Raw genomic sequence first — 27,285 nt, forward strand, 5'->3', positions numbered from 1 at the left:
TTATAGAGGGCGTGTAGGCAGCGTGTTTGCATGAGCGCTACTTCCTTAGTAAATGAGTCCAATTGCAGAATACCAATTTCAAACACTTTAGTTTGTATTGCTGTGATCCCAAGATCACCCAAATAAAGAAAATACATTGTGAAAACCTCAACCAACACAACTAAATCTCACCTCATGGGCAATTTTAATTAATTGTTCTACTGATATTTGTGACTGGTTGTGGTTGTTGGGGATGGGGTCATGGGAAGAAGGTCTATTAAAAACACTTACCTTGTTAGTGAAGCAAAGCTTTAGTCCCTTGATTCCATTAAAATGACTTACAAGTTGTTGGTCTTCCTCCTGAATAAAATAATTTCAGAAGGGATTTACAGTAGCTTAAACATCTGATATAGGTTAACTGATAGCATAAGTTAAAACTGCCATAATCCTTAAACTGCAACAGTAAGATGTGGTTGGAGCTCTTTCTACCTGCCCATCTTGAACAAATAATACTGAACTGACAGCTGTATCTCTGCAGGCCTGGGGTACTGAGTTAGAGACCCAATTTCATTGTATTATCACTGCATTATTTAATTCATTGTGTTTATCTCCTGTGGTATTCTAGTAGCTGTATTTGGAGAATTCCTGCTGTAGAAAATTTAATCCTAGTGGCTAATCAAGTCCACAGCTGCCTTGGGAAGACTGCCAACAAAAATGCCTTTATGAAGTGCTACTTTGCAATCGCTAATCTCCTGCTGTTAAGCAAAGGGATGTAATCATACTTGCCTTGCACAGGATGATTAAATTTCAGAACAGAATGACCCAGATTTCTACTAACCTGCACGGATTTTTGAACTGAGCTTTACAAAGCCAGTTACTTGTGCTTTCCCTATAGTTAGCATGGACTTTGATCATTCACTTTTGGTAATTTGCTCTTTACAACATTATTCATGCTGTAATGGTTACTGACTGCTTAATGATTATGGCTGTGGACTGCGGTGGATCAGTTACAGATGTTGGAACTGTAAATTAAAGAAAGATATATTTTTTTCCTGTCAAATGGCTGAGTTTTTCACCCAGAGGGTGGTGATGCACTGGAACAGGCTGCCCAAGGAGGCTGTGGATGCCCCATCCCTGCAGGCATTCAAGGCCAGGCTGGATGTGGCTCTGGGCAGCCTGGGCTGCTGGTTGGTGACCCTGCACACAGCTGGGGGTTGAACCCAGATGATCACTGTGGTCCTTTTCAACCCAGGCCATTCTGTGATTAAACACTCTGTGATTAAATTGCCAAATAAGTCGATGGGTACTATATTTGAGCTGGTGATGAGACCAGAAGTCTCGGATCATGATAAGTAGCAGTGTTACTAACAAAGAGTTCATGCAGAGAAAGGTGAGGGATAGAGCTCTTACTATGGGATGCAGAAATTGAGTGTAGTTTCTGTGAAGTCAACAGCTTGTAGCACTGAGCTAAACTCAGTGTCTTTATTAAGCATCTTGACTTTGCAATCAAACCATCCTCTATTGTTGTATATAATTAGTTTCAGTAATCTGGGAGCTTGATAATCACATTGACAACAGATTTGCCTTATTTTACATTTTCTTTCAAGTTCTGCAGATGTAAAGTGTCAAAAGTGCTATGGAGAAGTGATCTGCATGCCCTTGCAAACAGACAAGAACTGCAAACTGAAACAATCCAACGAGATGTAATTTTTAAAGACATTTTAAATCAACCCCAGGAAAATCCCTTTACCTTCTGGTTCTTCAGCTGCAGGAAATCTGTGGATGGAGCTATATTCATCGGTCCCAGGTATGTAACACTTCATACATATGCAGATTCACTGCAGCTATACTTTGGAAGTTGGCATAGGTGGCTAAAAAGCTTTCACTGTACATCAGATAAATTAAATAGTTAAGTAGTTTGCATACCACTAATTTGACAGGTCTTGTCCGAGTAGTGTGAGTTAAAACTGCAACAAGCAATGGTCATATTGTTATCAAGCCTCGCCAGTGTCATTTATGGAAAAAGTTAGTTCATCTGGATATAGATATTTCTCTACTTTGAATGCTAGACATAAAATGACTCTAAAAACAAGGGGGTTTTTATTCTCTCTCCCTTTTCTAATTTAACTTTGCTGTGTGAGGAAGGAGGAGTCCAGCAAGCACATGTTGTGACTCAGCAGCATTGGTGTACCATCATAAAAACTGTACTTTTTGTTAATAGGCCCGAATTTGTCTGGTAGTACTGAATGCCAAATCTGTGGCTGCAGAACTGTGTCATTCCAGTTGATCTTGCAGCTGTTTTCACTATGTGAACAATGAACAGAAGGTATTTGTTGAACTTGTGACAATACTAACCACCCTGGGAAACTCAGATGAAAAATATTTTTTATCTGACAGTTTAACATTGTATTTCGAAAATTACAATACAGCCTTATTGTATTAAATTCAGTGTTTTCTTCAATGTAAACAGAGCTTTGATTTTGAAGCATTCAGAAAAGACTTGTTAATCTAAGCAGTGCTTGTAGTGCTGGGTGACAGACTTATGGAAGGCACTTACTGCAAAAACACTGAGCTGGTCATTTGGGTCTTTGTGCTTTTATTACAGAATCACAGAATGACCCGGGTTGGAAGGGACCTCAAGGATCATGTAGTTCCAACCCCCCTGCCTGGCAGGGCCACCAAACATACACCTTTACTAGATCAGGTTGCCCAGGGCCCCGTCCAACCTGGCCTTGAACACCTCCAAGGACGGGGCATCCACAACCTCCCTGGGCAGCCTGTTCCAGGGCCTAACCACTCTCCTAGTGAAGAACTTCCCCCTAACATCCAACCTAAATCTTCCCTCCTTTAACTTAAAACCATTTCCCCATGTCCTGCTATTGTCAGCCCTTTCGAAGAGTTTACTCCCCTCCTGGGTGTAAGTTCCCTTCAGGTATTGAAAGGCTGCAATGAGGTCACCCCGCAACCTTCTCTTCTCCAGGCTGAACAAACCCAACTCCCTCAGCCTGTCATTGTCTGCCTTTTGTTGTTATCAGTGCTTTCTTATTTCAGGGATAAGAAGCTTCTAAAAATCATAAAGGAAAATAAATCAATGAGGGTGTTTCTTCATGGCAGCTGGTGAAAGGGTCTGTCCTCTGGGATACCTGCTTGGCTTCTGGGAGCTGTGTGTGCCTGTCACTCCTCACAAATGCAAATAACTTAAATTTAGTTCTCATACATTATTTAGCAAGCTGTCATTAAGATGCAGTCTAAGCAAATCAGCAGCCTATCTGTGAAATAGGAGTTGACCATCTTGGTACTGCAGAATGATCACACAGACAGGCATTGTTTACTCATTAGAATAGTGTAGTGTTGCCGTGTGCTTAATGATGATAAGGACAGTACTTGGAGCATGGAGAATTGCCCACATGAGTGGGAAGGAGCTGAAATGTCAGGACTTTGAACCAGCTGCTGGCTGAAGTTCTACTTGCTTTACCTGCCATTAAGGCTGTTAAAGTGCAGGAGTGTTTCATGTGGTCTGTATGGGTTTTGATGGTGTTCTGTGTTAATTAGCCACGTGACGTGGTCATGTTTTTGGGTTTAGATAAAGCTCCTTTATCTTGCCATAACAATAATCTGTGGGGTTGGGAATATCATTACTTAAATATTACTTATTTATAGGGGGAGGGGATGACCACAAATCTAATTTGAACTGGTACAAAGGATGCATTGCCATGGCAATGGGACTAGGCCGCACCTCTTCCTATGTGTCACTTCCTCCCTGGCCGCCGAGGAGGTAAAATGGCGGCCGGCCTGAGCAGCCAATGGGGCGGCAGGGGAGGGCTCTGAGGTGAGCGGCGTGGGGTGTCCGGGCAGGGGTTAAAAGCAAAGAGCCGGGTTGTTTTAGGGAATTAAATCGGGTATAACGGTGTGATTCCAAGTTGGTTGTCTCCTATAGGTGTATATTATCTGGGCTCCGCGAGCTGGTCGGTATCTTTGTGCTGTGCCGGGCCTTGCAAACCCTGGCACGTTGTTGTTGGAGCAGAGGTGAGCATTGAGCCCAGGGAGGAGGGAGAATCATTGCGTTGTATATTCGAGGTTGTTTATGGAGTTACAGATGGCTGATGCTGGAATCTTCACGTTAAACTTCAGTAGTTTGGATGAGCTGTTCCTATATGAGGCATTTTTTAACTTAGCTGCTGTTTTGCTGGGAGTTCTGGCAAAACGCTTCAGAACCACCAGAAAACCCAAAACTAGTCGATCTATAACACTAAGAAAAGGGGTTTAATTTACTGGGCAAATACTGCCTTGTTTGGTTAAGCTATTCCAAAGTGGTGGAAGGAAGCAAATACCAGCTCAGCAGCTGCCTGTTTTAACCATTTCACATTAATTTTTCCTTTAAAAACTTGCTGATCTGTACTGATTTCTTCTTGGAGTCTTCCTGTTGTGTGTCAGACCTGTGTGCAGGTCGGTTCAGCATCTGACTGCTGGTCATTAGTGACATCAAGTGGGCAGAGTGAGAAACGACACGTTCTGTCCTTTGCCTGTAGCTTCAACTCACTGTGATAAAGTGAATCAGAGCTTTTGTTCCGATTGGGAACTGTTTTGACAGTTAAACTTGATTGTAATTTCTGCTCCAGTTCTTTTTTTAAATGGTCAGTTTATAGTCTTAAATTATCGTGCCCGTATTGTTCTTGAGCAGCCTCCTCCTTCCCCTGCATTTATTCCTTTGATGTATTAGCAGATAGTAATTGTGTGCCCTCCCGGTCACCATCTCTGCCAAGCTATACAAGGCAAAACATCCCAGCTACGTCTTGTAAAATAAACAGTCAATTCCCCAGCTCATCTAACCCATCCTCTGGGCTGCGTTATGGCTTTCGTTATCAGGAGATTGGCTTCAGCAATGAAATCCCTCTGGCAGCCTGCTGTGATCCTGTGAAATTTGGATTGACCGAAGCACTGAGAGCAAACAGGGCTGGAGAGCAGCGTTATTAAAATGCAGGAGAGTTTTGCCTTATTTTTTTCTACTTGTCTTGTTTTGGAGCACAGAAAGTGATAGAGTATTAATGCTTAAGTACTTCTTCTGTCCTTCCCTTCCTCGATTCTGCTTCTTATAGCTGAATCGTAAATCTCTCTCATAGTGTTAGAGCAGTTGGATGTGAACTTTCAGTGCATTGTGGTGCAGAATCAATGTGTATTTTTGTGTTAAAAAAAATCATTTTTTCCCTTTTTGTATCTGTGTAGTGCATTGGTGGTGCCAGTACAGGAGCATTGTGTCTGGGTCAAGTGTGAGCAGCGTTTAAAGGCTCCTGAAAACAAAGAGCTGAAGAGGACACCTCACACGTCTACAGTGCAGGTGGATTTGGTGCCTCAGCATCTTTTATGGAGCTGAAAGGTAAATTCTCTTCATCAGGATAGAGTGCACGTAAGTCTAAAACTCTTATTTCATCCTTTTCATCCTCCTGAGGTCGCTCAGATGGCTTCTTTTGCCTTTTGTCTGCTGTGAAGCATTGAAAAGTGAGCTTAGGGCATGGTAATGGTTCAGCAGAGCCTGCCAGCTGTCCTGCACAAAGACCGTGTTTTGGAAACTGATCGTCTGTGAGCTGCCACGGGCACACAGGGATCTCCGGTTTCCACCATTGCTTTGATACTGGAGAGGCTCTGACAAATTATCTTGATGTTCTGGATTAGCTAAATATCAAACAGGGGTTGGTGGGGATAGCTCAGGAACTTGTACGTTCCTGGGGAGCAAATGAGGAGAAGCCAGCAATGCCGTTTACCCTGCTTGGGTTTTGCAGTTGTTTTCCTTGCACAATGTTTCTGGAACTGGGGATGTTGGTGCAGTGTCAGGAGTGGTCAGGCACAGGAATGTTCTTTGGAAGATCCAGCTGCCCCGTCTGGGCATAACAGAGAACATCATCTTATCAGCTTCCCAGCAGCATTCCTAGTGGAGGTGTGAACCGCAGCACTGAGTTGAGCTTGGATTGTGAAGAAAAGTGTCCTGAAAACGTAATAGCCTCGTGTTTTGAAGAATGAGGGCGCTTAAGTTAATTTACTGTTGTGAAAGACCTTCTGAAATCTCCTGGTAAATAAAACATTTCATCTCATTATAGGTATTTTGGCACCAGCGTGTGATGGCAGGAGCTATTTTTCCTGCTGTAGCTAAGTGTCTTTGTATCCTTTTATTATGATTGCTGCTAAGTTTAGGCTGAAGTTTCCCAGACTTCCTCTGTGATGTAGAAATAAATCCCTTGGAAGAATTTCAGCAAAATTTACCAGTCTGTGGGAAGAGTCTCTGCATTTCCATTTTTTTTTTTATATGGGTATGTTGGTACCGAGTAGCAGTCTGTAATTCAAAGGAAGTAAATGCTCTTATTTCAGGGCCGCTGAATTATTCATGTGGCTGCGTAAGTAATTCTTCCTCTTTGCCTTCCTCTGTAGGCTGGATTGTGGGGGTTGCCCATTTGTGTGGTGCTTTGGTTTGATTTAAAATGGCACTGCGGGTCATTGCTGTTAGTCTTGTGTTGTGATCCCAGGCTTGAAGGGACCTTGATGCTCTTTCTCACCTCAGATTGCAGTATCCCTCTGCCTCTTAATTTGATCCAGTAGAACACATGTTCAGATTAAGAAACTAAAGAGTGAATGTTGCAGCTTCCTGGCTGCTTGGCTGTTATTAGGGCTGGACAGTGTTTGTAGGCCGGCATCTGGTTCAAGTCCAGCCTCCCACTCAGATAAATAGCTTCCATTTCTGCCTTCCTTATCAGTGAGCTGCCCATCTCTGTGTAGCCCCAGTGCCAAGCCAAACACCTTGCTCCTCCTCACAAAAGAAAATGCTCTTAGTGAGGAGGCAGGTTCAGAGAGAGCTTTGATATCAGCTCGTAGGTTGTAACAGCTGTACTGTGGAAGTGTGAATGGAGGCAAAGTTAGTACTGCACCTAGTGGGGTATTGTAACCTACACATCTGATTTCCAGCAGCTGCTGGTCCTGTGTAATTGACAGACTGATTAGTTCTTTCTCTCCTGTTCTGCATCTGCAGCTACAAAAGTCAAGGTCGATGTGGTGTCTGAAATGGGACCTGCTCATAAGAGAAAGGAAACGACTCTTCTATGGTCTGAGATAAGCACAGATGCAGAAGGCTGAGACTTCGATTCTCATGGCTTGTGTTGGGCTGGCTGTGGTGGCATTGCAGGCTGTTGGAAGCTGAGGGTCATGCTAGGACAGGTTTCCCAGCAGCCATTCCCCAGTATGTCTGTCTGTAATTTAACTTTCCCTGTGCAATCTCCTGCCTTTATGAGGCAGGAATGCATCTGCTGTAGCTTCTCAGCTTCTTTTGGGAGCAGCCATAAGAGCAAAACAGAGTACCTTGTATCCTCGAGTTACTGTGCGCTCTTTTATGCTGGACCACATCTGCACGTGGGTGTAATTACAGCGTCAACCTGGCGAGATCCCTGCTAGGAAACCTTTGGAATCAGCGCTCTGTCACACCCAGCTTTCATGGCTGAGTTGTATTTAGGTGGCAGAGGACTTAACTGGCTGCCCCTCACTCTGTAGGTCTGTCACGAGTGTGGCAGTGGATGAGCAGAGATTAAAAACAAGAAGGGCCCTCAAATCCGTTTGAAAGAAGGTTTGAGACTCGTTGTGGGGAAGGAAGCTCCGCTACCGAGCGTCGTATTTTAATAATTTTGATTTAGATCTGAAGCTAAAATTAATGATGTGAGCATTTTCACAATTACGTACAACCTCCTGTGATTGTTTCCCTTTGTTCTCTCCTTGATTCGTACTTTTTCCTCTAATCAGTGCTGCTGAGGCCATTTCCGTGCTGGTAGGATTAAATTCATTTAATGGAATGCAGTAAGTTCATTATCTCTGTTTGCTTGATTTTGTTCTCTTCGTAGAATTTGTTGTGGCAGCGCTGTTATCTTTCTTTCCCTCCCCTCTGCTTTCTCAATGTATTTTTCTCTGTGCTACAGATGCCAAATTGAGGAGACGAGGAGCTTTTTTCTTGCTGTGCTTTGTTTGGAAACAAGACGCAGCAGTTTAAAAGCATGAAATAATTCTCTTGGCAGTTCCCATCTCATCTTTGCGCTTTAGCTCAGCCTCTGGTGCGTGGTATTCCCTTCCTGCATGGTAGGTGAGATGCTGTTATCTCTGCCTTAAAAATGCCTTTATGGGAATGCTGGAAAAACCCCTCGTTTTATTGCTTCAGTACAGTGACAGAACCAAGTAGGGGAGTGCTTATCACGTGGGAATACTGTGTGCCTGACGGGATTGCTGTGCTTCCCCTCAGCTCTTAGATCATTTGGCAGATCCATCTTCTCTTGTGAAGTGGTGCCAATGAGGAGAGGTCTCCAAAGGCGTTTTGCATCACTGAAGTGCAGTGCACTGATATGCTCTCCTCAGCCAACACTGCTTTGTTTTCAAGTGCTGAGCACATGTGATGCTGCATGCGTGAACTGCTTTCCGCTATCCAGAGCTTCAGGTTTGTTCTTAATTTGTACTTGAACCGCTGATAATCATGAAAATAAAGGGAGGGTCTGTTTGCATTGTTTGTAGTGGGAAAGAACAGCACAAGATTTCATCTGCTGCTGTTCAGATCCTTTGCTATTTTTGGTATTTGACCTCAGCACAGAGGATTGCCAAATCTGCAGGTCGTTCTCATTTTTATTACACGTTTCTTTTCTCTTACAAGTTCCTCGTTTTGTCTGTGTTCATAGAGTAAATCACAGAATGGCTTGGGTTGGAAGGGACCTCAAGGATCATTGAGCTCCAAGCCCCCAGCCACAGGCAGGGCCACCAACCTCCACAGTTAGTGCTAGTCCATGTTGAGACTGCTTTATGTAGTTCCAAACCTTGGGCTACTGTGAGCTGGAATAGGGGAAAAACCTGAGTTCTATTAACGAATGCGTATCATAAAGAATGGAGAGTGCCAAACTAAAAGCGCTTCAGTTCTGCAGCACAGAGCAGCATAAGCTTTCGAGGTGGCAGCGATCCAATGCTTAGTGATCTTCTATTGTGTTTGGAAGACCATTGTTTCCTATTTGTCCCATAAATTTAACACAGATCTTATTCTTGCCATTTAAACTTTCCCATCAAAGTACAACAGTGACTTCCCCTCCTGAAAAGGAAGGGCTGGCAGCTACACCCTGACGCTCGAGCACAAATTGTTTATATAACCTTCAATCACCATTTCATAATAGCCCGAAGACGGTCTTACTGGGACAGGCATATTACTGAGAGTTCAGCAAAAACCCTTCTGCCATCACATGCAGTGTTGCAGCTCCTTGGCTGCTGCTGGGAGCTAGAAGTGAAGGCTGTATGCTGCACATCTATCCAGAAAATAGGCAGAGTGTTCCCTGCTAGTGTAAAACAGCTCCACCTGTATCGTTTGGGCTTCTTTTGCTTCCCAGAGAGTATTATTAAATCTGAATGAAGCCTGTTTTTGCAGTTTCTGGCTTTTCACAGCTGGTGATTTCAGAAATCAAGTTCAAGAAACCTGGCTAAAATTGGGCCTTAGCCTTGTGTGCAGCTGAGCAAGCAGCGCTCAACAACCGCCTCCTTTTATGTTGGTTGTGCTAAAATCTTGTTCCGTTTGAGTACATAAGAAGCAGGCTGTGTGGGTAGGGCTGTGCGCAGCGCCAGAAAACATGTTGAAATTCTTCTCTTTGGAGGGGAAAGGAGTTTCCACAGGATGTCTGCGTTTCATGGCAAAAGTTACTGGTAGATGTGTTGTGAAAGGTTGCTTTGATGTAGGTTAACCTGGGACCTCGTTGTCAGGATATTACCAGGTTGGATAGCTGAGATTATTTGTGACTTGGGAATTAAGCTTGTAGGAGTGTGTCTCCTTAAGCTGTTTTTAAAGAATTTGCTTGTTTATCACGTGGTGCGTTTAGTATCTGTATGTACCAAACAGAGCGGGGAAGGCAGGGCCTTGAGGCTCCCAACAACAAGCAGAAAGCACTTTTGTCACGGCAACTTTTCCTTTGCTGCTGGCCTCCTGCGAAGCATTAAAATAAGGAGCCCAAACCAACGAGCCTGCAGCCCTTTGCTCATTTCGTCCCCATCCCAAAATCCAGCCTGAAGAATTAGGAGGAAAAAAATGGATGGGACAGCTGGGAAGGCATGACGGTATTTGCTTGTGTTCTGTGCCTGCCTGATTTTTCTTTGGTTTCTCTTTGGATATTTCCAGAAAGAATCCTTCCATGCTCGTGGTTACTGGGGCTGGGCACTGGCCTCCTTAAGGAAATAAGTTGATTTTTGGAGTGCTGCTTTACCCTTTTCTGCCTTAACTGAAACATCCGTAAGAGTGAGAACAGGAGAGCTGACCCTGCGGGAACTGCTGGTGATTCCCCCCAAAATTCACTTTATAGCACAGAAGTCTAGTAGGGCCTAATTGGGAGAGAAATCACCCATGTGGATGATTATGCTTTCTTTCTATATCCCAGCTATGCTTTATTTGTTGAAAAATGATCTAAGTTCATGAACCGATGGAAACCACCCATTGATTTTGATGGTAAACATCTCCTTTACATTTAAAGATCCTCGAGTGTCACTGAAATACTGTGGGTTTATAGAATAATTCAATAATGCCAGAGACAAATCAGAAACAAAGGTTGCAATAAGAGCCAGGGCTGTTTATTTTTTAGGAGCCTCAAGGAAGCCTTTGGTTCTTAGGAGAACTGTTGACAGTGCTGGAGGTGCCTCATTCTCCCAAGTTGTGGTCACAGAATTGTAGGGGTTGGAAGGGACCTCCAGAAATCGAGTCCAACCCCCCTGCCAAGGTCACACAGGGAGAACTGTAGGTATGGTAAAGGGAGGACGGTTGGGCTAGATGATCTTATAGGCCCTTTCCAACCTTGTGATTCTATGAGCATTGCATTAATATTTACTTAGAAAAGAAACAAAACCAGCAACGACAAAACAATAAAGCAAATGTAGCTAAACGACTTTCACAGCTTCGCAAGCAGCCTGTTTAATCCTCTGAGGGGATTATATGATGCAGTGCTTACAATCGGAGATTGAACTCCTTTGCTGGGGAAGCTCTGGGTGGTTCTGTTTCTGTACATAAAATGGTAGGCAGGACTAAAGGGTGACGGATTTCATGCATAAGCTCTGTGCAGGAAACCTTCTCGTATCTACGTATTTAAAGCTAATGTTATTTCAGGCTTTTATAATTAAACCTCATATTTTATTTATTACAGACTCCTGACAGCTTTGAGATGTCTGCAGTTGAGAAGATCGAGGAGCAGTTTGCCAGTCTGCGCATAGCAAAGCGCTCCGTGTTAAGCGAGGAACCTGCTTACCTGCTGGATGTAGATGTCTCTGGACCTGCTCAGTCTGAAGGCAGCCGCTTTGTGGCAGTTTCGTGTTCCAATAAATCAATTAGAGTCTATAACAGAGAAACACTGAGCTTCCTGCAGGAGTACAGTAGCTGCCCTGGGACACTGAGTGGCGTCAGATTTGCGCATGCGTGTGACAGCTTGGTGTTTTCTGCATGCAGTGATGGCACGGTAAAATGTTGGGATGTTCGTTTAGCAGCTCAGAAAGCTGTGCAGGTATTTAGCGGCTATCCTTCCAACGTGTTCATCAGTTTCGATATCAATTGCAGTGATCTCGTGATCTGTGCTGGAACTGAAAAAGTAGAAACGGATACATTCCTGGTGTTTTGGGATGCGAGAGGCAGCACAGACTGTGCCAGCACAACTAGGGAACCATTGGGAGTGTACTCTGAAAGTCACAACGATGATGTCACTAAGATTTGTTTTCATCCTGTCAAACCCAGTTTGGTTGTTTCTGGGTCAACCGATGGCTTGGTTAATGTGTTTGACATTAACAAGGATAATGAAGATGATGCTCTGATATCAACCTGTAATTCAGATTCATCAGTAAGTTTTATTGGCTGGTCTGGGAAAGGTTATGAACAGATCTACTGCACAACCCACGACGAGGGATTTTGTTGGTGGGACCTTGCTCAGTTAGATACCGAAGAACCAATAATGCTATTGCGTGTTCTGGATGCCAGAGACTCAGTCTGCATTGAAAATGGCAGCTTAAATTACCTGGTGGGAGGCACGTACCATGAAAAGGCAGACAGGCTCTTTCTGATCGGAGGAACGGCAACAGGAGACATTCACCTGTTAAGCTGCAGTGCTGCAGGGCTCAGCCTGGTGGGAACCCTTCCAGGGGGACACTCAGCCACTGTTCGCTCTTTCTGCTGGAACCCGGCGGAGGAGTCGCTGTTGACGGGAGGAGAGGATGCCCAGCTGTTGTTATGGAGGCCCGGAGCTGTGGAACACTCCCTGGCAAAGAAAATGTCAATGAAGGTTCCTTCTTCTGTGCAGAAGAGAGTGAGAGTTCACAACAGCTCCCTCAAAAGCAGGAAAAAATAAAATGCTGGGAATGGGAACCTGCAATATAGAGTTCTCCAGCCTGATTTATCCTTCCAGGCAATACTTGGCTGCTGCTTTCTTTGGAGGTGTCCTGTGGAAAGAGCTGCAATACATGAATTCTGTTTGGGAACTTCCATCAGTTGCTAATATTAATCTGAACAGAGTAAATGTATTCCTCATGAACCAGTGAGCAAATATCTGCCATCATTTTCTATAAAGATACTTTGTATGGTTGTTTAATGTCTCAGCCATGGTTTTAATGCATCATACAGGCCCGCGCCTTGCGTAATTTGTTAGTTTCCCAGTGAAATTCCCTGGCGTGTTTTAAAAGCTTTTGTATTTCAAGCTGTGTTTTTCTTTCTTTACAGAGAACTTAATGAAATTGCTCAATATATTAAAAGATTTTATGTCGCTTCTTAATGCTTGAGGGAATTACTTCATAATGAAACAGCAAAGAAGTGCTCTTTTTGCATTGTCATATTGCTGGTTTATAACGAGCTCGTAAAGCAGCACTTGATGGAGTCATGTTTTATTATAGCAAAGATATGAATGTATTCAACCAAATGGGAACGCACTGCTCTGCACAGCTGGTTTTTTGACTGAGAGGTGTTAGAACTGTCTTCTGAGGACGTGGTTACTGAGTAACAGGCCAGTGTGAAAGGCTTGAAGAAAATCTATTCTGTGAAGTTTTGTGAAGTCTGTTAAGAGAAGCGCTGATGTGCAGACATCTCTCGATGATTGCTTTGTTTTACTGTTCCATCAGACAGCGATTAAGTGCTGCAAAAATTGCCCCGTTCTGAAACGGTTGAATTTTTATGCTTACTCTGCTCCGCTGGCAGACTCCAATCTGTGCATCTGGCTCTGCACACGCAATTACCTCCAGCCTTCGGAGTACCATTGCAGTCAAATATCGGTTGGTAATTACACTGTACTTAACATATGTGAGCTACAACTGGAAGCAGCAAAAGAGTGTTTAAGGATCGTGATGTTATAGAACAGCTGGCAAAAGAATTCAGAGGCTTTTCATGTTGGTAATTCTTTCAAAACAAGTTAGGAGTGTCAGGTTTACACATTCAGCTCAGAGTCTAGAAACTGGTTTCTGAAATGCAGAGGGTACCTCAAGTTGTGGTTATGGCTGTGCTGAAGGTGCCTTCATCATCTCTGGAAGTGACTCCCATTCAAACAAGTTGCAAGGTGCCCTTTCAGCTCTCTTGTCCTCTCAGGTCTCGACTCTTTGCTTGGGACCATGGAGCTGAGTTCTGTGACCAAAAGGTTCGGAGCCCTCTGGCCATGTCAGGCCATTGGGCTGAGTTCACTTTACCCTTCTCATATCTCAGTGTGCTCAGTGAATTAAGCTTGTTGGCTGATACTTTCTTGAATAAATGGTGGGTGTGCTTTATGGAAATGCAGTGAGGGAGCTTTTGGTTGCCTCCGCTTTCTTTATAAAGTGTCTGTTAGGAGATACCCTGTGTGTGCTTTGCCAACTATCTCCACGCTAAAGCAGCAGAGATGGGAGTTGTGGTACCAGTGTGTGAACTGTGCAGCCTGTATCTGTTGTTTCTGTATTGTCCCGATCCATAACAAACTACTACCCAATGCTTTCCTAATCTTCCCCTTTGTTTCTTTCCCTTTTCTCTGCAGGTTAAATCCAGCACATGCTGCTGCCCTCTGTGCCTGGGCTGCTCCCTCTGCCTGTCTTCAAAGATGGATCCCATACCCAGTGGGGTGTTTCAGTCCCTGTATGATTTCCCCCTGCTTTGGGGGAGCAGCAGGAATTATTTGACCAATCTAAATAAAGCCGATACAAGGTGAGGGCAGGTGAGCGGAGGTAGCAATGCATTGATATCTGTGTCTCTGGAGTGGGGTGAATCCCATCCCTTTTCTCTGTGAGCATTCCTGCCCTGGTGCAGGCCCAGGGGCTGCTCCTTATTACACTGATGGAGACAGGCAGGTGGACCCCCCTCACACCCTTTGGTCAGGGCTGTCTGTGAGGCTCCTGGGCTCAGGAGTCAGACCCTTTGACGCAAATGTAACAGCTTGCTTCTGCTTTTGAGCTCGATGGAAGCAGGATAGGGCCGTCACTAAATTATGCAAAATATAAACACCCTTCAAGCATAAAAGCCAGTTCCTGTTTGTCTGTGGGATGAACAATTCAGCAGTGAAGCGTGCAGGAGAGGCAGGAGCTGTCTGCTCACAGGTTTTCTTCCTTAACTTGTGGCAGTGAGGAGAGACACGGGCTGAGCCACTACTGCAGCCTCTACTGTGCAGGCACCACTGGGTGTCCTGAGACATGGAAAAAGGAGACAATGAGTGTGGCGACAACCAGCTGGGAGGGACCTGTCAGTCTTATGGAACCATAGAATGGGTTGGGTTGGAATGGACCTTAAGGACAACCCAGTTCTTGTACCCTGCTGGGGATGGGGCGCCTCCCATCAGCTCAGGCTGTGCAGGGCTCCATCTGTGGCCTTATATCAATCTTACCCTCTCATGTTTGGAATCAAGATTTGATGCTGCTAAAAAAATCCCCTAAGGGTGGTGTTGGAGCAGCCTTGTGCTATAGGAACTCAGAACAGGTAGTGAGAAATGCTCAGGTGGAATTCAGGGTAGTTCTCTGTGCTGATTTAAATCAGTTGAGGAGGTGAAGTATTTATTAAATGTCACAAGAAACAAACAAAAACCCCAACCACAATTTCAGTCCATCACCAGAGGACTGCTGCATTGTGAGCAGTACACCTGGTGTGATCAGTACTGAGAAGTACACCAAACTAAAGCTGAAGCACAAATGCAGAACCACAGTTCAATTTCCTTGATGTTTTTAATCCAGGAACTGTTAATTATCAGAGGAGCTGAGCTCTTAGGAGTGTGACGCATGGTGGTGTTCGCTGTTTCAGATTCAGATTCAAACCACCTGAACACACACACAAGTAGCAGGTAAGATGCCTGGAAGTGACCGTACCTTAACCAGTGTTCTCTAACAGCAATTAGTGGGATGGAGTTGAAGGAAGCCTCAGGGCTTCACTGTAACAACAAACTTGGTGAACTGTGTTGACTTGGGACTGAGAAATGAGGGATCAGGAGGAACAGTGGGAAGTAGAAAGTATGGAGGTGATAAAGGGACGCAGTATGAGCACAAATTTGTGCCCATTTATTTCCTAAGCTGTTGCAATGTCCCAGGGCTGCATTGAGATGAGGTACAGTGTAAGTACCTGTGGTTCCTTGCAGGTGTGTGCAATATGCAAAGCTCACTTGCTGATCACTGGCTTTATTTCAGTGGCAGTCAGCATGGGGAGGGTTAACTGCTGCTGCAATACGAAGGGCAGTTTGACTGTTCTATCCAGACTTTGCTTGATGAAGCAGTTCAGAAAAGCTCTGTCGTATTTTGTATAGGAAAAATCAAACGTTTTTCAGATATCTCTATGGAGAAATTTGGTAGATTCAGACATAAGTAAAGGTATCTTGTGAGCTCCAGGTGTGATTTTGCACCTAAGGCTCTGCTGAGCTAACAAAGGAAATGAGCTTCCTTTTGTTTGCAAAATATAACCCCCCCCCCCGAAGTTCTTAACGCCTTTTCCACGCTGCCTGGACAGCTGAGCCACCACGCAGCTGTTCCTTGTCCTCTGCCTGTTCCTGATACCTCCAACAAAACCTCAGAGAAGAAAGCTGACAGCGTTACCTAATGTGGGTACAAACCAGAACGTTCAGTTGGTCCATCCAAAGTATGGGGGGGATGAAGAAGAATCACGTAGGTGACATATAACGGAGAACAGGGAGAACCATTATTGGTGTTTGGTTTCCAACTCATGGCACAAGAGCTGCTCAGCACCAAAGGAACATGAAACACACAGTTTTAAACTTGCATTGTTAATCACCTGCTGCAGGGACGTTATTGAGTGCTCTAAAAGCAGGGCTGTGCTCTGATGACATCTTGGGCCACGTGTTCTCCATGTAGAGCACTGTGTGTGCCTAAGAAACGTGCCAAGGGTCCACGTGTGTGTGTGCACACATGGGAAGGATGCTCCGAGCACTCGGTGTAATGGAACAGGTGTGGGAGCCTGGGATTTGCTTATGGAGGCGATCAGTCAGCGATCAGAAATGTTTGAACGTGGTTGATATTAAAGCAACTATGAAAGTGGAATATTCTAAATATACACTTGGAATAATAAACCATTGGTAACGTTCTGGAAGGAAATGGTGTTCTGACATTGAACGCTTATTTTTTCCCAGATTTTAGACAGGATTTGAGGTTTTTTTCCATTATCTCCAGTATGACTAAAAATAACCCCCCTCCCTTTTCAAGGTATGCTACAGAGTTGCTTAAAATTAAAACTTCAGGCCCTTAGAACTCAAATTAGGTGTGTGACAAATGCAGCATTTAGTATGTATGTGTTCTCCTTTTGCCAAGATGGTTTCATTACTGTGCATTTCATGAGCAGAACGTTCTTGAGAACCATTATGAATAGAATCCCAGCTTATAGGGAGCGATATGAAATGGCATTTATCTTTACTTTCCCCCAGGAACTCTTCCCTGTGTCAGTAGTGCTGCTAGCTGCCTTCAGAGCCATGTTCCTACGTGCTCACCTTGCACTGTGGGTTGGGTTGGATGCAAGTGGGAGAAACCTCTTCAGAGACAGGGGCTCCAGGCTGTGACCCAAGTAGCCCCAAGGCAAAGTTACATGAAGGCTCCTTGCTGGGGGTGAAGCTGAAGCAATCCTGATGGGTTTTTATTTGTAGCTTGTTGTTGAAGAGCCAAAGAGTGGAAGGTGAATAGCAAGTTCCTGCTCATCTTCATTAGATGGGAGCTGGACTTGATGACCTTTAAAGGTCCCTTCCAACTCAAATACTGTTCTATGGAGCCTGAGGAATGGAATGGATGCAGAAGAGGAGGCTGAAGTCAGAGCTGATGGGGTGTGTAAAGGCTGTTGCCTTCTGACCACTGCTGAACTCTATTTGCTTGCTGTGTTTCTGAGTGTTTTATGAACAGCAGTGGCTCTTATTGCCACGCACAGTTGGGTTAACAACATGAGATGTGTGAAGGCTGTGCTGGAGTGCTGCTGTGATTTGGTAAGGAACAGAGATGGCAGAACAAGTGCTTCATTTCACTGAAGTCTGACAAACCCATGGTGCTTTCCTGCCAGCTCTGTTTGGTTACTGGCAGATTACTGCTGTTGTATTTAATGCACTAAAGCCGCTGACAGTGCCCTTAAAATCTTCCTTAGAAACCAGGGCAGGTCTTAAGTAGCTGCAGTCATTCAATGTCTTTACTATGGGGAGGCTGAAGATGTTTCTCAGTGCACACTGCCAGCTGTACCGGTGCTGCATGGGGTGGCTGCGCTGCTGGGGGAACCCTTGCAAAGGAAGTGGTGCTGGTGCTGTTAACTGCTTCCCTTTTACCATGAACCCACTGTTAAGTAAGTGTGCTTTGTGAAGGGGACACTTAGGAAGTAGCCATGTAAAAGAGAACGACCTAATGCACTTTTCATCTAGGACTGATGATTTCTGAATGTCCCCCTGTCTCTGGTTAACTCAGCCTGATACACGTCTCAATTCAGCACTGCCTAAACACTTGGAGTACACATTTGTATGCTGATGTTTTCCCCAGTGTTTCCAAGGCACTGGAATAAGACTGGACTTTGTTATTTTTTGAGAAATGAGTTGTATCCCTTACCAGACTAAATGATACAACAGTTTTCTGTCCTTTTTCCTCTACCATTTGGGCTGCACCCCATCCCCAATATTACCTGGAATAAATCCAAGTGTTAGTTGCCTTGCAACATGACTACTTACTTTGGTGTGCTGGTAGGCTCAGCATCGTGCATTAATCTAGTCCAAGTCTGACTCCAGCCTGTAGAACTTTCTCTAGCAGCTGCTTTCAGAGGGAACGAGTGTGACATGAAACGATGTTAAAGGAACTTTCCCAAAGTGACAAAGGACTTTTGTAGAATTGGGAACAGAAACGCTTCATGCTGGTTTTGGTCTGTGCTGGGCACTCTTGGGATTGCTCCTCTTTGCTGCCAGCCAACTGGATGTGGGGAAATCACTGTTGTTCTCTTATGGTGTTCTTGGAGTTCCTGAATTTGGCTGCTCCCGATGACCAGACATGTCAATTAGAACGTCTGTCTCCGTTCCAGAAGCAAAAAGGTAAAATGCTTCTGACTATTTCAGAACCAAGAACTTGTGCTTTTATTTCCTCAGTCTCAGTTTCCAGGTAGGATCTGCTATGGCTGTTAAAGGGGCTGTTAATGTATTGTAATCTGCAGCCTGAATTACCAAAGCCTAATCTAGAAAGCCATTTGAAGGCAACTTCAGCTAGGATGAAGTGTAGCTGGTTTGGGATGTTGGCAGAAAGTTGCTCTGAAATCAACCTTGAGTGACTAAACTGTGATTAATAGATAATAGCTTTCACAATAGCTCTTGATCGCATTACTGAGCTTGATTACTGTTTATGTACTAATATTCTTAAAGGGCCTTGGGGCATTTATTTTATTTTGTTCCATCTTTTGTTTGCCAAAATAAGTAAAATATCTGCCAAAATGAGCCTTCTTGAGCTTCTAAGCTGTGGACAAACGTAGGTCCAGCTTGTCCAACCCCTTTCTCCAGCAGCGAGACCCGGAGCAGGCCAGGCCCATGTCTGGGTGGCTTTAGGTCTCCAAGGAGGAGACTCCAGAACCTCTCTGGGCAGCCTGTGTCAGTCCTCCAACAGCTGCACAGAGAGAGTTTTCTCTTTGTGTTGCAATGGAAGCTTTGCTTTCAGAGCTGAGATTCTGGAGCGGGCAGATGGCAAGTTCTAGCACCCACCGAATGGTACAGTTGATAGCAGTTGGCACGTTCGATAGCTCCTGTGTGTATGGGAAGGCTTCAGGAAAATAAGCTCATAAAGAGCATGGAAGGACTGCAACCATCTCTGGTCCATCAGAGTCCCATCTGTCTGTAAGACATTACATCTGAATATACACCAATAGACTCAGGATGGCCAACTGCTGAGAGCTGCTCATTTACTGCAGCATTGAGGTTCAACCCTGATAAATTCTCTGTTTTCTTCTCAACATTATTTCACTGAAAAATATCAGGAGAACTGGTTTGTTAGTTCTGTGGATAGGAGTACTGACTTTCATGGCATTCTACTCCCTTTTCTTTCTCCCTACTGAAAAACAAAATCACTCATTAATTCAGCTTAATAATTCTATTAAAGGCATCATGCCCTCTGTATTACCATAAATTATCAGCTTTCCTTAATTTGAAATACTAACTCTGAACTTCAAATTCAAACGCCTATAGAATGAAACCAGCTCCCTTAACATGTAAATGCTGGCCTGAGCTTTCCAAGCTTGGCTCTGAAATGAATCACAGAATCACAGGGGTTAGAAGGGACCTCCAGAGATCATCGAGTCCAACCCCCAATCGAGTCCCAATCTTGCTGCAGGAGGGGAAAGAAGATACGCTGCTAAGACATCATTACTGCCTCCTGCTGAAGTTCACTGCCATGCTGGGAGGGAGTCAACGCTCACCAGGTTCGATGAAGAACCAAAGGAAAGGCAGTGTCCTAAGTTGGGCTTTCAGAAGACATCAGTCTGTACTCTTAGTGTATTTTCCGTTTGTTTAACAGGGAGGTTTTATTTTCTTGTCCATTTTCAGGCAAAGCCTGCAGAGCTGCAGCAGGCCTCGTGCACCCCGACACATGGAAGTGAAGGAAAAACTTGCAGAGGCATAAAGGAAAGTTTTTTCCTCCTTAGAAGCTCGATGACTGGTGCTTAAATATGTGCAAGGTTTTTAAATTGCAGTTGTAACCAGGATGAGAGCAGCAGGAACTGAGATATATTTAAATGCATGCTTATGTATTTCATACTATAATTAAGAGGTGTTAAAGAACAACAAAGTTATGGGAGAAAATGATAGAGGGTAAGAAAGGAAATAAGCAATTCATGGGAACAAAAGAACTATAGGATGAGAGAAACTTGCCTGTTAAATTATATACCATGCACTGCAGACATTGAGTGCTTTGTTTTTTCAGGCTGAAACGTGTGTTTCAGGATGGCACTTCTCCCATTTCCTCCTAAGTTCCAAAGAAGCAGTTCTGGTTAAGCTAAAAAAAACCCCAACAACAGAGAAATGGATAATCGTTCCAGAAGGGAGGTATCACTCACTTACTGGGAAGGACTGAGAATTCTGCTTGCAGCTCTTCAACTATTGGCCCTGGTTCCTCTCTGTTTATATTTTGAATTAGCAAGTCACATACTGAACTCCGCCAAGTGACAGAAGGGGAAATTTCTGTGTGTGGAGCACAGTCATGCTCCCACAGGGAATTGGCTTCCTTGGTGTATCAGTGTTTTCAGGCACTGATGACCCTGAGTGAGAAATGGAAAGAATAAGGATGAGCCAGATTTTGAGACAGGCATGCACAATTAAACACGTTTGAATCTGCCTTATTTACACTCGTGAGGAGCTGTTTGTATGTCTCTCCTGACAACTCTGAGCCTATGTAACCTTCTTTAATAGCCACATGGGTTGCTATCCTCTTGGGCTTGATTAGCTTGACCTTGCTTTCATCCTTTGTAGCAGCAGCATAGCCTGACCGGCTAGAACAGATTTCAGCATAGTGTAAAGCGTGCACAGTACTTAGAAATTAACTGGGGAGAGAAAAGGAGCTGGATGTAGGTGATATATAGATTGTAGGATCTGTGTATGAATATGGAGTAAAAGGGTGAGAGGTTGTGTGTGTTTATATGGGCTTCTCACAGCATGTGTACGAAGCTCTGGTTATAATGAGCATTTTCATACAAAGTTTCTCTCTCACTTGAAATTTGTAAGGCTCTAAATGGCCTTTTCCTCCTCAATGTAACAAATATCTGTAGAAATCATGTATTATCTACTGGCTTGGGTCACACTTGAATGCAGGTTTCTATGTAAGGAATAACAGATTTTGATGCCTCGTGACCTCTGGTAACATTACTGATGTATTTACCCAAGCACACTTGTGCATAAACCATCATTTATTGAAAAGGCAGAAGAGTGAATCAACTTTTATCGTTCATCTGATCTCAGTCCCCATCTTTCCGAGGGCAGGATGTGTGTGTAGGTAAAGCAAATGGAATCTCTGCTATATGTACTGGGAAATGCTGATAGGCTGCTTTTTTTGTGTAGCGTTGATTTTTCTGAGCAGAACTTCTTGTCAAACAAAGCAAAACGAAAAGCCAACACATCCCTTTCAAGAAACCCTTTGTCTGTGTACACCAGTCAATGACACTTAGTCCCATTAATGGGAAAATGGATATTAACCACCCAGGGATCCTCTCTTCCAGGAAACATTGCAAGGCTGACTGAAGAGTCTCAGCTTAAACCAGTCTGACATGTTGATCAACAGAAAAACTGCTCCAAGAGGATGTTACCACTATTGGGAGTTATATCAGAAGTGCCATCGCCACGACCAGAATTCTGGTGAGAAACCTTTCATGTCTCTGGTTTCACAGTTCTTGCCTTTGGGGTCACTGAGAAGCGATCAGACAGTGAGCTGAAGGACAGGTTGGCTAAGCATGAAGTGATACAATGCAAACGACAGTGTATTTGGAGGAAAAGTGTAAAGACCTTAATTCTCCAGAGTTAAGCCTGCCATAAACATACCTAAACAAATGGCATAATTTTAGGGCCTACAGACACTACATAACAGTTGTGTAGCTCACCGAAAATCTTCCAGGCAATAATAGAAATAGTCTGTAAGGTCCAGAAGAGCACACCCCCTTTGCGCATGCAGGGTAAAGTCTCAAGCTGGCACTGCTGCTAATTCACACAGGCACTGAAGTGCCCTTGATTCCTGGATGGGGGTAAGAACAGATAACATCAGTGTAGCGCTGCTGCAAGATCAGGCTAAGCCACACGCCTGTGGCATATGTCTGCTGAGCGTTAGGTAAGGGAGCAAAAATGCACGGTATCTCCCATAGATTCTGACAGTATCCTGAGCAGGGACTGGCTCTGAGCATTAAGGTGAAATCCAGTCATTCTAAGAATATCCTCTATCTCCAAAAAACACTTACTCTCTGGGGAAAAGAAACCCACAAAGAACATGAAAGGTTCTGACAGATGTATAGCACAAGGGACCTTCAGGTTTGGCGATCAAGGGCATACATGTGGAAGCCATTACTGGTCATCCTGTATCTTTGGATGGATCAGAAATACCAGGTATGTTCCCCTGTACATCCATTCTGAAAAGCGAGCGGATCTGAGCTACGAGGAGTCGGCATGTGGGACTGATGCGGCTCCACTGATCTGTGCCTTCATCTGTGTTCCAAACTGCAAGAATTACACTGGGTTTGGATTCCAGAAATAAGACTCTTGCAAGGGAAACGTGAGCCATTCTATTGAGCGCAGTGTGTAAAAGTAGCAGCCATCTGCTGGGGTTTAGAGAAGGCTGAGAAACACAGGATGTTTACTTTTATTGAGATGTGCAGTGGATGTGCCTCATATGAGCAGACGTGTCACAGCACTAATAAGACAACTGGGACATTTAAGCCCCAGCGAAAAAAATTGTTAAATGTAGCATTTGTATAAATTGAACTTGAGCAATTTTGATTGAAAGCCTTACAAATAGATCTGCATGCACCCAAATACACAAACACTTACCAGGCGCAGAAAAGAGGTCAGGCGAAGATCTGAAACAAACTTGGAGACAAAACTCACTGTTTTCCTGGGTGCTTTATGGAAGTCATTCCAAAAAGAATAATCAGGTAAGGAAAGGTCCAGCTTCTGAATAAACCCATGTGGTACAAGTATGAGGTTCATGTAGATGAACACCCCAAAATGGAATTCAGAGATGAAGGCAGACTGCTGCAAATGCTATCGGCAAGAAAGCGACAAGTAACCAAAGATGCAGATGGAGATGCTGGCAAACAGCATAAGCAACAGCTACTGTTGGTTTTGGCAACAAAGAAGAAGGTGGAGTATTGTAAATCAAATAAAATTCAATACGTATCAGCAGTAGATGTTTTACCTCAATGCTATTTTTGATCTGTTCTCATTCAAGTCTTGGTTATACCTTCTCGATATAAATCCTTTTGGAGACCCTGGCACTGAAAAATGTTGAAAACCCTGTAAATATAGGGATTGAATAACACGTCAATGTAGCCACTTAATTATTTAATATGCCAAATCTTATCCTAACACGTCACAGATCTTATACTTGTTCAAATTCCTCTATATTTACTGAGTTGCCTTATTCTTAATCTGGTGTCTGGACTTCTCTGTGTAAGAGATTTGTAAAGCTCATCGTGCTGCGTTTTTATCTAGTGCCAAATAAGCTTCCAAACTCATTAATGCCTTGTATATGTAATGTATGTTGCAATTACACTATCCTGTTTGAGCACAAGGACAATCTAATCTCCTGGGTGTCCTTCATCACATTTTCATTTTTGAACTTGTTTACACCTTTTGCCAATGTAACGGGATGTGGAAGTTTGTAGTATTTCACCTTGCCAGATAATTCGAGATCAAATAATACAAAACCATTGTGAAAGTCATTCATTCACCATCTCTTCTCCATCAATGATACTGACAGACCTCTGCCAAACTATACCAGCATTTCTTCCTGCAAGTCCAAGATTTACAGTATATTAATCCCCTCCTTGTATAGCAATTGCATCAGGCCATCTCTTTTCTTTGCCTTCTCTGTATTCTTTTTTCTGAATACAATCTGTACCTCATTATGCGCAGTTGAGAATAAGGATGTATGATGGATTGTACAGTGATGTTCCCCATTTAACTCCATTTCTTTCCTAACCTTAACATTCTAGTCTCTTTTTGTCATCACATGCAGCAGAGGCTTGAATACAAATTGTCAGTGTTTCCAAAGAAATCACTTCTATCAATGTGCTCATTTAAAGTGAGAAATTCTCAGTTTTTCAACTAAGTCTTTAAACTTCCAGCAGTTGCTGAAAAACCACTTTTATTCTTGTTCTGGTTCTCTATTTTTGTGCTGTCTGCTTAGTCAGGATATTAAGCTGGTCTCTGCTATTTTCTATTTCAATCTGATCAATTCCTGCATTTTTCTAGGATTCACAGCTTTACGGTTTCAGCTCTTGTTCCCATTCCCATTTGAAGACGATTCCTTTCTTGCTTGTCATTTATATGGCATCTGTAATTCCTGTGCAGATCTCTCCCTGTTCACGTAATTTTCTCAGTGGTAAAATTACTCTATTTGCTTAACCTCGACAATGTATTTAGACTACAGAAAATGCTCTTATAACTTTCCTTTTCCCAGCCTTCCTATTTCAGTATTCATAGATTCCTCTCCAGGTAATGCTCCTACTGCAATATCTGCCAGCCAGTGAGTGGGCAGCAGCACTGACTTGTGTCTGTACCGTAGTGCTTATGGCTCTCCCTTGCTTACAGTGGATGCAGAGGAGGACAACCTCCAGGGCAGGAAACAGCCAAAGAATCATTTTTTCTTGTATGGAAAGAAAGGATTTTGCTTACCTGCCTGTTTCTTCCCTTCTTTCTTTTTGAAATAAGACCCTTTCCTTCACTGTAATCTTATCTCCAGTTTAGTGTTGCTCCAAGTTGCTCCAGATCTTGATTTTTCCACGCAGAGAAATCATACTTTATGGCCTATACTAATTGCAGTCTCTTAAGCTGTCTTTACCACATCCATCACTCAGTGAACTAAGCTTATCCTCCTGCTCCATTCCTGCCTCTGCTGCAGTTTATTTATAGTATTCTTCCTCCTGCCATGCCTTTGTCTATTATTTTTCTCAGAATTTAAGGCTGGGAAACACACAGCTCCTTCCCAAACTCTTGACTTTGTTTTGCTCAGCGTGAGGGCAGTCCTGCTGATGCAGCAGACTCCCATGAGGATTTGTGTTTATAGCTGTAACCAGCACTCAGCCATTTCTTTCAAAGTATCTTTGCTCCTGCAACAGTTTGTTCCAAAGCTCTATGGAGATGCCCCTGGCACCTCTACGCTTCCTTCCTCTATCTATCTACCTTTGTATTGCAAGCTTTGGAACCCATTAGGACTTATATTTTAAATGCATTTAAGTGGTTTCAAACCCTCTGATGTTAAACATTCCCCACAATGCTGAGTTGAGCTGCAGAATATAAATGAACACCTTTATTTTTTCCCAAGTTTAGAGTGAGATGATCTTTAAGGTCCCTTCCATTCCTAGCCATTGTATGATTGATTTGCTATCATTTAAAAGCTTTAGAAGCTTCTAATAGGTTAAAGCTGTGCTATAGAACAAAGAAGGCAGAGTTGAGAAAGATGCAACAGGAATACTTTCTTGCTCTCTTTTATAACTAAATTATTCTGCCTTGGCCTACTCGGTCTTCAGTTCTTCTGTACTTTCTGGAAATCTCAATTCACCTGATTTTAGAACCATGAAGAAGGACCCAGTTTGGGAATGAAACTGGTAGGTACCTCGCTGGAGATTTGGGAAGCAAAAGTTCACGCACTTGGAGTAGTGTTGGACACCTCAACCACACACTGCTGTTGTATCCATTATGTTCCTTTTGGAGCGTGGTGATGTAGGAAGCTGGACCAGACCAGAGGGTGCTCATCTTCAGTGACTTTAAATTAGGAGATGAGGAGGCTTGATCCAAAAGCAAAGAAACGGAAGAAGAAATGGAAGGAGAGCTGTGGATTCAGGCATACCCCAGTTGTACAGGGGACAACAAAGCACATGGGCTGCTGCCCTATTTCCACGTTTGCTTTCAGCCCCCAGAGGCAGCCCCACAGGCGGTGCCCTCAGAACGCAGGGATTTCTGGAACCTCAAACCTCCAGAGGCCAAGGAGTGACAGCTGGAGACATCAGTGAGGAAGACACTGCACCGCCAGAAGCACAGCAGAGTGAAACTGGCAGAGAAGGGAAGTTAACAAAAAGCTTGGAAAACTGAGCCTAAAGGAGCGCCTGGGGCTAGAAGGCAAGTCAAGAACTGGGGGAGGGGAAGGATTCAACAACAGAAAAAGAACAAAAAAGGTAATTGGGGAATAAGTGAAAGCAGCGAGGCTTGTTGTGCTAGGAGGAGGCAGCTGACCAGCTGCAGAGGGGAGTGAGATCCCATTTATCTTACCACCTCGACTACAGAAACAGACTTCAAGTTACGCAGTGTCTATAAACAGAGAAGAATTGGTTCCCATTCAGGTAGTTGTGTCTGTGACCCTAAAATCCTTATCCCAAATGTGTATTGGGAATTCAGTTCCTGAGGTCATCACAGTGCAAGCAGCACAAGTATCTGAGATTTGGCACTGGTTATAAACACTGCCCCAAAACTGGACGTACCACTCCCCTCCATAATATGACACATAAGAAACAGAAATCAACTGCAGCATAAACAGATGAAATAAATTTTGTTTTGAACATGAAAAGTTTGATTCAAAAGTAAACAAAAAAGGTCAGATCGTGCTGTTTTAATTAAATTGATGGAGCAGGACGGTTACTCGGATGCACTATTCTGAAGATAGATTAGAAGATGCATAAGAAAAGCCTTGTTCACACACCGATTTGCCCCTTCAAACAGCTCTGCTGCTTCCTCCATAACATTTTCTCTTTCTGGTCTTTCTTCCCGCTGGCCTGAATAATGAGTTCTCTGGGGACATCACATCTTTTCTTGCTTACTAGTATCGGTCCAGGGAATATCTGAACTAATCCCATAGGCCCACTGATAACTCTCCTTTTGACTTACAGGAGATCTTTATGGACTATGATATGACCCTTATTGTAGACAAATACACATTGCGTGTGTTTCCTGAAACATTTACAAGCTCCGGTTAAATCCATTTATGTTTATTGCTCAGCAGAGCAGGTCTCACACACTATTATCTGTTTAGCAATCCTGGTTGATAAGTTTCTATGTAACAAGCAGACAGAACATCAGCGTGGACGTGAGCCTGTACAGCTGCCTGAGCGGCCATAACAGATGGTCTATAGTGGAACTTCAGTCACAAAAAACATGAAGCGGA

The 27,285-nt window shown here is 43.7% G+C and overlaps 2 protein-coding genes and 1 long non-coding RNA gene across 20 annotated transcripts in view; 1 reads left to right on the forward strand and 2 right to left on the reverse strand.

The window, feature by feature from the left end:
• Positions 1-219: 219 nt before the first annotated feature.
• The window catches only part of LOC116653461 (uncharacterized), a 29,999-nt gene continuing 2,933 nt past the window's right edge, over positions 220-27,285 (reverse strand). The window contains exon 2 of one of the 2 annotated variants that reach the window (XR_014946181.1): positions 220-339. Coding sequence is in view for 1 of the 2 variants with exons in the window: in XM_085547835.1 (XP_085403961.1) it covers positions 14,307-14,627 (321 nt within the window). In the remaining variant the exon portion in view is untranslated. Of the gene's footprint in view, positions 340-13,973; positions 14,628-27,285 lie in introns of those variants that run through there. The other variant, XM_085547835.1, reaches the window with a different exon arrangement.
• Positions 3,742-23,309, forward strand: WDR89 (WD repeat domain 89). Of its 17 annotated transcripts, none has more exons than XM_085547833.1 (7): positions 3,742-3,808; positions 3,917-4,005; positions 5,203-5,353; positions 6,072-6,132; positions 7,756-7,809; positions 7,929-8,089; positions 11,157-12,764. In XM_085547833.1, exon 7 carries the CDS (start codon positions 11,175-11,177, stop codon positions 12,342-12,344), a length of 1,170 nt encoding a protein of 389 aa, XP_085403959.1. In that variant the 5' UTR covers positions 3,742-3,808; positions 3,917-4,005; positions 5,203-5,353; positions 6,072-6,132; positions 7,756-7,809; positions 7,929-8,089; positions 11,157-11,174; the 3' UTR covers positions 12,345-12,764. The 17 variants fall into 17 exon arrangements, 16 of the variants coding, with proteins under 16 accessions (XP_085403959.1, XP_085403954.1, XP_085403950.1 ...); XM_085547828.1 differs by having other exon boundaries at positions 7,929-8,085; XM_085547824.1 differs by lacking the exon at positions 3,917-4,005 and having other exon boundaries at positions 7,929-8,085.
• Positions 23,009-25,878, reverse strand: LOC146760806 (uncharacterized). The gene is made up of 3 exons (XR_014946183.1): positions 25,744-25,878; positions 23,858-23,916; positions 23,009-23,420 (listed from the first exon to the last, which is right to left on the reverse strand). It is a non-coding gene; the product is annotated as an uncharacterized LOC146760806 (long non-coding RNA).

This window comes from Coturnix japonica, chromosome 5 (genome assembly GCF_054131305.1).
Source record: "Coturnix japonica strain WE chromosome 5, WE-NBRP24, whole genome shotgun sequence".
In the NCBI taxonomy this organism is placed as follows: domain Eukaryota; kingdom Metazoa; phylum Chordata; class Aves; order Galliformes; family Phasianidae; genus Coturnix; species Coturnix japonica.